At 40.3% G+C, this 12,390-nt stretch overlaps 1 protein-coding gene across 1 annotated transcript; it reads right to left on the bottom strand.

Annotated features, from left to right (window-relative positions):
- Positions 1 to 2,889: 2,889 nt before the first annotated feature.
- LOC125464423 (armadillo repeat-containing protein 10-like) lies at positions 2,890 to 3,879 on the bottom strand. The gene has a single exon (XM_048556739.1). The coding sequence runs from the start codon at positions 3,877 to 3,879 to the stop codon at positions 2,890 to 2,892; it is 990 nt and encodes a 329-aa protein (XP_048412696.1).
- Positions 3,880 to 12,390: the final 8,511 nt, after the last annotated feature.

The following is a 12,390-nucleotide window of genomic DNA, read 5'->3' as shown; positions in this document are numbered from 1 at the left end:
GGATACAGAAAAACAGAATATCTGAAATCACTGTCATTTTCCTGCTGATTCAACGGTTTCCAGCAAAGTGCTCTAATCTGATTAGATACAGCTTTTGCTTAGACCTACAGAAAAGTAATTTAAAATCCCAAATTAAGACATTAAGTACTGGAAAAAGGAGCCACTGTACTGTTCTTGTGAATCAATTATTTAAAATATATTCACAACTAAACTCGAGATTACTGATACTCTGCCAAATAATTGAGTACATTTTAAAGGGATGTGGACAGTAATATTTGCAGCTCATTAAACAACCAAATGATATTGGAACTTCTGCCTAAATTACCTGTGAAATCCGACAACAGCAGTGATCTTTGGTTAGAAATGGATGAAGCAGAGGTTGATAAATTTGTATTTAGCGAGTTAAAATAATTTTGTGTTTGAGCTAATGAGCGCCATCAATTCAATGATTAGACTAAAAATCCTGAGAAGACGATAGAATTATAAATAACCTGTCTCTGGACTTCAGCTACTACATTGCCTCACAGTCTGGGAAAGAAAATCTAATTAAAGTCAGAGTCATTCCATGTGACAGAACCACAATACTTCTACAGAGACCAGAGACTGATACTGGGAGCTTGTAATGATACAATAAAATCTAATGAAGGAAAAGCAGCAGGGCCGACAAATTTAATTAAACTTCAATTTAATTTAGTCAGGAGATGTGAAGTTCTAGAATTTCGTAAAGTTTCTGTGAGTATATAACGGTGTATATCGAAAAGGGAGAAAGTTTGCTTGTGAATGGAACCTTGTAACATTTAGAGAATCAAACCATTGTCTCTGCCAAGTTTCTGAAGCCCAAAAAGTGGTTGAATAACTCATGTGGAACTGACTGGAACTTACTGTTGGAAATTGGGACTCCTATAAAACTCAATTTACTTAGCATTTCATATTGCATATGATTGTTGACACATACGCTGCCGTATTCAATGTTTGGTGCATCTTAAAAACTTGTATCTGACAACAGTTCTCATTTCCAATGCATGTGCAGAAAATGGGATATTCCACATAACACCTCCTCTCCTCACTACGCTGTTGAATGGTTTCACACAGCACACTGTTTGAATTGTAAAATCCATGAACATTAATTGTAAAGTGACTTGTCAAGATTTTCAGAAAGGTGCTCAATCGGGTAATGACTTATCCCCACTGGCAGCAATGCTTAGGAGACAGATCCACACTGTTCTTTCCTTTCTCACTCTCACCATCTCTAACCACATGTCCATGATGTATTATTGTAAAGCATGGAGGAAATGGTACAATGATAAGAGCAATGAGCCTGCAAACATTGGTCCCAACTTGAATCAGACCAAAGCATGTGGGTTCCAGTTCAGTTCTGAGGAAGGGTCACCAGACCCGAAATGTTAACCCTTCACAGATGCTGCCAGACCTGCTGAACTTTTGCTCCAACTTTGTTTTTGTTCCCAAGCGTATGGAATTTACATGCGATCATATGGGTTTGTGTAAACATAATATACTGTTTTACCAAGCCTAGATCGTTTAACATTGTATTGAGCAATGGTCAAGTCCTGTGAAGAAATAGACAATGAATTCGAATTGCATGTCATCAACTTGCCATCACAGAGGTTAATGACTCAGATACTGAAGATATTATGCTTGACAGCAGTCACGTATCAGTAACAAATGATGCACACCCATCTGTAATCACAGATCGCACACTGCAGAGTCAAGTTACACCACCAAGCCATGATGACTTTATAAGGACAAGATCCAGTCGTGGTGTAAATCCAGAAGTTGCTGGAAAAGTTCAGCAGATCTGGCAGCATCTGTGAACAAGAAATCAGAGTTAATGTTTCAGGTCCAGTGAGCCTCCCTCGGAACTGATGATAGTTGGGAAAATGTCAGTCCAAATGCAGAAGATAGGAGAGGGAGGGGGTAGGGAGTAAACAATAGGTGGCGATAGAACCCAAATAGAGAGAAGACCAGTTGGATAGACAAAGGAGTTCATAACGATCTGGCCAGGAGGTTTTTTTTTTAACGTGACATGGCTGTGAAAATGAGTTTTAAGAAATACTTGGTCAAACACCAGAAGTGACAGTGTTTTATGTGATACGGTAGTGGAAGTGAGTTCTAGCAAATACTTTGTTCTTGATTTACAGCATCAGCAGTTCTTTCGGTTTTTATTTATGGTGTAAATCCAAAAAGGCATTATCTGAAATGAGTAGATAGAGTCCGTCTATATGCATCCTGATTCATGTTATGGGAAAAAGGGTTCCTGGTCTTTAAAGGAAAAAGAAGGATATTGTATTTTGGTACAGATTACAGACCAGACAGATCTGTATCTTTAAGTCAGTTACATGATAACCCAATGTATGATGTTCTGGTATCAAGGTACCCACCTTCACTCTCACCGTCTCTGTGCAATAGAGTCAATGTTGTCAATTACCTACATTTATGTCATGTACAGTAATGTCATTAAGCAAATAACCCAGGCTGTGTGTAAGCCTGTGATACTGTAGCCATGTAATTAGTGTTGTTAAAAAACTTCAAGATATCTGCCTCGCAAGAACCTAACTCTTTGTGGTGTATGCTACATGAGTTAACATATATAGTTTACCACAAATGACATCAGCCACCATCCAGTTATATTTCAACTGTGGGCACAGAGAACAGAGCAGCTTGGAAAGCTGTCTCATTCACACTATCCCACTGGGCTGGTCAGAAAAACCAGGTGAACTCCTGTCTCCCTTTCCTCTGGCCAGCCACTTTAGACATGGCTCTCAAAATGAGTTCCTGTGTTTATAGACATTTTAAAAAAATCAATACTTTCAGTTTATGCTTTTTTATTTTCTGTCTTTTGTGTAAATATATAGAAAAGTGTCAATTGTTTCATCCTAAGTTTGTGACTATCCGGGCAGCCTGTAGCTTAATCCTGTCATCTGGGAAAGCCATTAAATAGATAAGCCTACTTGAAAACTGCGAGTTGGGACCAAACAGCAAGGCAAACATTGAATCCTTGCAGTAGGCGTGACTGTTTGATCTGTAGGGGAGACTTCTCCTGATCTCGTTCAGATTGCTTATTAATAAGAGGAGATCATTGAGAACGTCCTGACGTTGGAAATAGTTGAATAGGAAAAGGAAGGATGCTTCAACTTGCACATTGAACATGTCGAATGTCAGCTCCAAGTTGGTGGAAAAGTTGATGAGGATTTGGAGCACTTGAAACTTGATGCTGGATGACCCTGTTTGCAGCAAGTGGAAGAAGTCTGGGATGGCATGTTTCAGCATGTGATGGTGCTGGTGGTTGTAGGACATCTTGGTGAGGAACCTCAGACACGGCAACTGCTCAAACTCTTGAAATGTCGAAGTGGTTAATTTCAGAACCTGAGGGATATATTTTACCAGCAGATCACGGTTTACTGGATCATTACTGAGGAAATTGAAAACTGTCACAGCGCTGGACTTGATGTAGTTGAGAGGATGATCAAGTGATTCTGCAATGATGGAAATTCCGCCCTCAGCACGGAATAGCTCCTGGCTGCTTGAAAAACCAGGAATGCGGTAAATGCTAGTTAGGATCGTCCCTCTAATAACAGGATCTTTACTTTCATGAAGAATGGTCAGAACCGTCTTCAGATCCTGAAGGTTCATCTTGACAGAGTTTGATGAAGCAGAATTTGATGAAACTGAGTGGTCTCCCACAGCACCAATACTGTCCAAGGTACTGTTGCCACTCTTATCAATGAGCAGGTCTTCATCATCCTCTTGTGGAGAGACTAGCCCTGACCGAATAGCTCGGTACAGTAAATACACAGCACCAGCACCTGTTAGAATCCCTATTAACTTCCTCCTGCATGTCTCGTCAAAGAGTTCCACCATTTTTCAAATCGGTATTCAAATCACTTCCCCGTCTTGACCAAACTTTGCATCAATCTTCTGTAAATTCTGCACTGCCCAAGACACATTGTTGAGGATGAATCCTGCATTCTGCATGTATGTTGTGCCTTGCGAATTTTTGCAACAATCATGTCATAATGATCCCTGACATCATAATAGTGGACATACCTGATACAGTGATGATAAGTTAATGGGATGGTTTGCGATTATTATTGGGCCACTGCACAGAGATACACATAACTCATTAGTGATGCATTGCAGTAATGACATGCTTCAGAATTCTTTACTCTACCTTCATGGACAACTGAAGCAAAACTTCAAACAATTGTTCGATGTTACCCTGTCATCCTGTTTCTTGCCCACAGAATAATTTTGAAAAATGCACAAAAACTTTTGGCAATGTGCTGACAGTTTTAAAAATCCAAGGGAAACTGTGTTACACCATGAGTTACATGCTCAAATCTCTGGAATGAATGTTATCTTAAACACAGAGGAATGTGACGAGAAGGACTGAAATCCCTTTTTGGATTCATTATGTTGCTGACTCTGGACAGGAGTTAACAGCATGGTATTACCACTGACAGGGCCTGTCAATAAATGTAGTATTGTGGTTGTGAGAGAGAAATTCTCACAAAATTACATTGGAGTAAAATTATCCACGGAGTAATAGAAATGAAGAACATCCTGAATAGTTTTCTAATTGATCCCACAATTTTATGTAGTCAGAAACAGACAACAGGCCCAACTCTATAATATATTCTCAAAAGTTTAAAATACTAAATTATTCATATTAGAGTGTAATCAGTGCTCCAAGGAAAACCACTGGCCTGAAAGGAATTTGATCCAAAATTTGTACAGGTGCATGTAGGGAGCTCTTAGGAAGGGTCACTGGACCCAAAACGTTAATTCTGTTTTCTCCTTCACAGATACTGCTAGACCTGCTGAGATTTTCCAGCAAATTTACTTTTGTTCCTGATTTACAGCATCTGCAGTTCTTTTTGTTTTTATTTAGGGAGTTTTGGTGTTGGGCTTAAAATGATATCTCCAAATCAGACCATTAAGGGTTTATCATTAAGGGTTAATTGGACATGACAATGAGCAATTGAAGCAAAATGGGAATAAACCCTGAAAATGGGCCTGCTATGAACAATAGTCAGTTTTGGCTGGGAGGTAACTGCATAATCTCAATTGTCCATGGAAACCATTCTTATAGATAATTAGCACCGAGCCACCTGGAAATCTTTTCAACTTGGTTTCTGCGAAATAGAATGCCTGGAAAAGTACTGAATGTGTTATGAAATAGTGATTCAGTGAGCAAAATTAGATTCTGCATTGTTTTGATATCAGAGACTTTGCCCCAGTCATCAGACATTTCACTGTCAGGCTGGGGTCGTGTGCTTGGTGCTATGGACTCTAAGACAGAGCTCCATATACCACTGTCACCAAAGTCCCTAACAGACAGATGACTGTGTGAGCCTAACTTGTTTGTATATTAATGTAGTAGAGATAGTAGGAACTGCCGATGCTGGAGAATCTGAGACAATGCGGTCTGAAGCTGGATGAATACATCAGGCCAAGCAGCATCAGAGGAGCAAGAAAGCTTGACGTTTTGGGTCGTTTCTAAAGAAGGGTCTCGACCCAAAACGTCAAGCTTTCCTTCTCCTCTGTTGCTGCTTGGCCTGCTGTGTTCATCCAGCTTCACACTGTGTTATCTATGTATACAAATATATATCGATTCACTGATTAGTTTGTATATGTCTCTAGTATATATTAAGAAGATTAAGCTAATAAATTTGCTTCATTTTAAAGTGCATGTGTCTTGTTATAATCATTTTGATCAGACGTTAAAGAACCTGTTAGGTACTTTCAGCCTAACAATACAGGAGTATAATATCTAATTTCTTTTAGGGATTACAGCTGCCTTTTCAGAAAAAAAATCTTCATTCTACTTCAAATGGATCGTGTTCAGTTCATGAATGATAAATAAACTTTTACTTTTGACTTTGCCTCATGTTCCTGTCAAAATAAATCAACTTTTGCCATCAAAGTGCCATCACTCTACATGTTAAACAGATTGCTAAAGTTAATCTTATCTCCATTTTCAGTCTCTACAATCAATCCCGATTCCATTATTTCACATGATTTAGCACTTGCCTCCATTGACTTAAGCATCTAATTGTCTTGTCTGTGTTTAACCCATCTGCTGAGCTAGACAGAGGTCAAATGATGGCAATATTGTTTGCTGGGTTGGTGGGCAGTAGATGACAGACGTACCTTTTTGCTTTTGATCCAAGAAATCATTAATATCTTCCACATAAATTATGAAACAGAAATTGTGTGACACCAATATTAAGGTGGTGGAAACTCGAGTGGTCATCCAATAGTTAGAGCTTGAAATGCCCAGAGAGCCAGGAACAAAAATTCCCCACCTTTTAAACATTTCAACTGATGTTAGGTAGAATCCCCTGAAGGCTTTCACACTGCATTGGATTTACATTCCAGGTAGTAGCAAACTGGATTCTATAGTGTGGATTAAGATTTAGGGCAAAGTTAAAATTGCTTAATCCAAATGCACCCTTGGAAACCTCACATTTCTAATCCATCACTGCGTTTTAGATCTTGTAGCAGCCTGCTCCAGGTTGGCAGCACAGCTCCCCCAGTCTGCTTTCCAGTCTCCAGCACCATTCCTGAAGATGGAACAGCTACACAGAGACCTACTTGCAGGGTGAGCACCTTCAGGTACAAACTTCTGCCTTAAATAATAGACAGTGACTGCAGATTAGTTGCCTTGTGTGTTTTCTGTATTAATAAAGCGTAAGGTGCCCATTCACTACAAAAATCTCTCTAAAGGGGAAAATAAAAAGACACAAAGAAATGTAGATGCTGGAATTCAGAAACAAAATCAGAAATTGCTGCGAAAACTCAGCAGGTCTGTCACCATCTATGGAGACAAAGGAGAGTTAACATTTCAGGTACAGTGACACTTCATCAGAACTGGAGATGTTCAGAACAAGGGTTGTAGAGCCATAGAGATGTACAGCATGGAAACAGACCCTTTGGTCCAACTCATCCGTGCTGACCAGATATTCTAAATAAATCTGGTCCCATTTACCAGTATTTGGTCCATATCCCTCTAAACACCCATCCAGATGCCTTTTAAAAGCTATAGTTGTACCAGTCTCCATCATTTCCTTTGGCAGCTCATTTCATACATGCACCACCCTCTGCATGAAAATGTTGCCTCTTAGATCCCTTTTATATCCCTCCCCTCTCACCTTAAAACTGCGCTGTGTTGTTTTGGACTCTTTCACCTGGGGGAAACGACCTTGTCTATTTACCCAATTCATGGCCCTCATGATTTCATAAACCTCTATAAGGTCACTCCTCAGCCTCTGATGCTCCAGGGCAAATATCCCCAGCCTATTCTACCTCTCCCTATGGCTTAAACTCTCCAAATCTGGCAACATTCTCATAAATGTTTTCTGAGCCCTTTCTAGTTTCACAACATCTTTCCAATAGGAGGGAAATCAGAATTGCGGACCCAAAATGTTAACTCTGCTTTTCCTATGGATGGTATCATGCCTGCTGAGTTTTGACATTGGTCACAGAAATGACCATCTTCCAATGGACAAGAAATTGGTAAGGACAGGGTTAAATTGTACTTATGTAAGTGCACAGAGTATAGAGAACAAAACTGGGGAACTGGAAACAGAAATTGCACAGAATATAACAAAGTGCCCATGACAGAAACAAGGCTCAAGCCAGAACAGGCCTGGGATGTTAACACCTCGGGTTATAAAGTGTTTAATAGAAATAGGGTGGGTAAAAAGGAAAGAGGTGTAGCAGTTTTTGTCAACAATATTATCATGGTCCTTGAATGAGATGCAGTACCTGAATTAGAATCTATATGGTTGGAGGTGAGAAACTGGAAGGGAGCAGTGACCTTGTTGGGTATTTATTATAGGCCTCCAAATAGTGGGGAGGAAGTAGAAGACAGCATTTCTAGGTAGATTGTGGGAACCTGCAGGACAAGTAGGATTGTGATAGTTGATGATTTCTATTCCCCTCGGGTAGACGGGGAAAAGATAAAGTGTGGAGCACAGAAGGGGAGAAATTCCTGCAATGTGTGCATTTTTGGAACAGTACATTTCCAATCTTACCAGGGAGGAAGCAGTGCTGGACCTGGTCCTAGGAAATGATGCTGGTCATGTGGACAATATCAGCATGGGAGAGTATTTAGGAAAAAGCAATGATAATACAGTATGGCTCAGTATTAAGTTAAAAAAGGATAAAGGTCAGGGATTTAGATGCCAGACTGGAGTAGAGGAGATTTTAGGAGTCTAATAGAGCCTAATTAAACTGCAGAAGGTTGATTGGAAATGCATTTTAATGGAAAAACAGTTGATGACAAATGGGAACCTTTCAAAAGTGAGATAAATAAGGTGCAAGCTAGATACATACCCATGAGAAATAAATATGGAATATCCAAAGCTAGAGTATCCTGGATAATTAAGGATATTGATGATAAAATAAGAAAGAAACGGAGGCATATAATGCCAGAATAATACATAAGAAAGGTTACAGAAAGAGACAGGAGTGTGTAGTTGACAAACTTATCAGCCATGATTGAATGGCAAAGACGATTCAATGGGCCCAATGGTCTATTTCTGCTCCTATATCTTATGGCCTTATGGACTTGACCAGACGACCAAAGAGAGAGCCCGCCTTGGATGTCTAAGAAAATAAGGGAAAATATCAGATTGGAAAAAAAAACATGTATAAAAGCAAAGAGTAGTGGGAAACTAGTAGACTGGGAAATCTTAAAAGGCCAACAGAAAGCCACAAAAAAAATTATTAAAAAAAGTGAGATAGATTATGAGAGTAAACTAGCTCAGAATATAAAAACAGGCAGCAAAAGTTTCTATAAATATGTAAATCGTAAAAGAGTGGCAAAGGTAAACATTGGTCCTTCAGAGGATGAGAAGGCCAATTTAATAATTGGGAAGGAGGAAATAGCCGAGACACTAAACAGTTATTTCATGTCGGTCTTCACTGTGGAAGGCCATGCCGAAAACTAATGGCAAGAAGGTTATAGCAGGTGAGGACCTAGAAACTATCATCATCACTAAGGAGGCAGTGATGGGCAAGCTAATGGGGCTAAAGGTAAACAAGTCTCCTGCCCCTGATGAAATGCATCCCAAGGTAGTTAAAGAGGTGATGGGGGAAATAGCAAATGCACTAGTAATTATTTACCAAAATTCACTAGACTCTGGGCTGGTTTCCGCAGATTGGAAAACAGCCAATGTGATGCCACCGTAAAATAAAGGAAGTGGACAAAAAGCTGGTAACTATAGGCCAGTTAGCTTAACCTCGGTAGTGGGGAAAATGCTTGAATCTATCATGAAGGAAGAAATAGCAAGACATCTGGATACAAATTGTCCCATTGGAAACACCCAGCATGGGTTCATAAAGAGTAGGTCATGTTTTACTAATTTGGTGGAATTCTTTGAGGACATTACTTGCATAGTGGACAATGGGGAACCTGTGGATGTGGTGTATCCGGATTTCCAGAAGGTATTTTACAAGGTGTCACAACAAAAGGTTCTACATAAGATAAAGTTGTGCTGTATTATAGGTAATGTATTGGCAAGGATAGAGGATTGGTTGACCAGTAGAAAGCAAAGAGTAGAGTAAACAGGTGTTTTTCTGGTTGGCGGTCAATGGCTAGTGGTGTGCCTCAGGGATCAGTGTTGAGACTCCAATTGTTTACAATTTACATAGAAGATTTGGAGTTGGGGACTAAGTGTGGTGTGTCAAAATTTGCAGATGGCACGAAGGTGGGTGGTAGAGCAAAGTGTGCAGAAGACATTGAAAGTCTGCAGAGGGATATAGATAGTCTAAGCGAGTAGGCAAAGGTTGGGCAGACGGAGTACAATATTGATCAGTGTGTGGTCATCCATTTTGGTAGGAATAACAGCAAAATGGACTATATTTTAAATAGTAAAAAATTGCAGCACGCTGCTGTGCAGAGGGACTCGGGTGTCTTGCTAAAGGGACTTGCTAAAAGTAGGATTGCAGGTGCAGCAGGTAATTAAAAAGGCAAATGGAATTTTGTCTGTCATTGCTAGAGGGATGGAGTTTAAAAACAGAGAGGCTATGCTGCAGCTGTACAGGGTCCTGGTGAGGCCGGACCTCAATTAGGGGTTATGGTGAGTGGGCAGGCAAGTGGAGCTGAGTCTCAAAAAGATCAGCCATGATCTTATTAAATGTCGGGGCAGGCTTGAGGGGCTGGATGGCCTACTCCTGCTCCTAGTTTTTATGTTCTTATTAATGCTGAGCTAATACATGAATTCATGCATCAGTCTCCTGTTCCTTTCTGTGTCCATGTGACCTATGTGCACATCATTTAAAATGTCTTGATACAGAGCTTGTAGAATTATGATTTGTTTCCCATTCTCGGAGAATCCTTGTTTATTACTGAATGGCCACAATGAACATACTAGCTCTAGAACCTATTGATTGTGTTGGTGTAAGCTGTTTCAGCCAATTATTATCTAATATACTTTAAAGAATCTGCTGTGCTTGGCTGTGACAAAAATATATGAGATTGGCACAGTGGTCTGGAATCTTTGATGCTGCAGCTGACAGATTTCTCACCAGATGAATATAATAAAATCTGTTATAACATGCAGTTGACAATTAACTGATAACAGCTGCTTCAAATGTGAGAAAGGTTTTATATATCTATTCTATCCGAACAACTGCAGTGAAAAATGCCAACATGTGGGATGTTACACCACTTGTAAACAGTTTGCTTTTCTAGTGTGTATTACACCACATTGTGCCACCTTCCTGAGTACATTTCCTGTGAGGTGAGTAAAAGGTTAGCATTTACATGTATACCAGTATCAATGTCAGTGCGTAGTGTACATTTCACATTCCTTTTGGCATTCGTTACTTAGATGTAGAACATAGAACATAGAACATTACAGCACAGTACAGGCCCTTTGGCCCTCGATGTTGTGCCGACCTGTCATACCGATCTCAAGCCCATCTAACCTACACTATTCCATGTATGTCCATATACTTATCCAATGACGACTTAAATGTACCTAAAGTTGGTGAATCTACTACCATTGCAGGCAAAGCGTTCCATTTCCTTACTACTCTCTGAGTAAAGAAACCACCTCTGACATCTGTCCTATATCTTTCACCCCTCAATTTAAAGCTATGCCCCCTCGTGCTCGCCGTCACCATCCTAGGAAAATGGCTCTCCCTATACACCCTATCTAACCCTCTGATTATTTTATATGTTTCAATTAAGTCACCTCTCAACCTTCTTCTCTCGAACAAAAACAGCCTCAAGTCCCTCAGCCTTTCCTCGTAAGACCTTCCCTCCATACCAGAAAGCATCCTAGTAAATCTCCTCTGCACCCTTTCCAAAGCTTCCACATCCTTCTTATAATGCGGTGACCAGAACTGTACACAATACTCCAAGCGTGGCCGCACCAGAGTTTTGTACAGCTACAGCATAACCTCTTTGTTCCAGAACTCGATCCCTCTATTAATAAAAGCTAAAACACTGTATGCCTTCTTAACAGCCCCGTCAACCTGGGTGGCAACTTTCAAGGATCTGTGTACATGGGCACCGAGATCTCTCTGCTCATCTACACTGCTAAGAATCTTACCATTAGCCCAGTACTTTGCCTTCCGGTTACTCCTACCAAAGTGCATCACCTCGCACCTGTCCGCATTAAACTCCATTTGCCACCTCTCAGCCCAGCTCTGCAGCTTATCTATGTGTCTCTGCAACCTACAGCATCCTTCGTCACTATCCACAACTCCACCGACCTTAGTGTCGTCTGCGAATTTACTAACCCATCCTTCTATGCCCTCATCCAGGTCATTTATAAAAATGACAAACAGCAGTGGACCCAACACCGACCCTTGCGGTACACCACTAGTAACTGCACTCCAGGATAAACATTTCCCATCAACCACCACCCTCTGTCTTCTTTCAGCAAGCCAATTTCCGCTCCAAACTGCTATATCTCCCACAATTCCATTCCTCCGCATTTTGTACAATAGCCTACTGTGGGGAAACTTATCGAACGCCTTGCTGAAATCGGATGGAGATACAGGTTTCAGATTTTCTGTCAGCATCCTGTGTGCATCAGGTTCACTGTATGCACTGTCTGACTGGCTCCGCAAGCTGTGACATTGCAGTTGCCTCCTGGATTTTGTTGACCTATTCGTATGCTATGGACAACTTTGGAAACTTCTCTGACATTGTCCCTTTGTTGGCCTTTCTTCACATTCTGCTTTGGAGCATTGCATTGTACTTGAGTTTTCTTAGTGCATTTCTGGTTTTTGTTGTTGGCTTTTCTGCTGTTTTCTTTCATTGTTGTTACTGCTAACCTTTTAAAACATGTAAATAGCAACAGATTTTTGCCTCATCATGGTATCCATTTCAAATAACAATGGATGACATCA

The sequence above is a fragment of the Stegostoma tigrinum genome, chromosome 27, assembly GCF_030684315.1.
Source record: "Stegostoma tigrinum isolate sSteTig4 chromosome 27, sSteTig4.hap1, whole genome shotgun sequence".
Classification (NCBI taxonomy): domain Eukaryota; kingdom Metazoa; phylum Chordata; class Chondrichthyes; order Orectolobiformes; family Stegostomatidae; genus Stegostoma; species Stegostoma tigrinum.
The sequence above is the reverse complement of the archived record's forward strand: the minus strand, read 5'-3'. Positions and strand labels throughout refer to the sequence as shown.

What these genes read in the sequence shown, in the direction of transcription:
- LOC125464423 (XM_048556739.1), bottom strand. Translation starts at nt 3,879, where the DNA reads ATGGTGGAACTCTTTGACGAGACATGCAGGAGGAAGTTAATAGGGATT.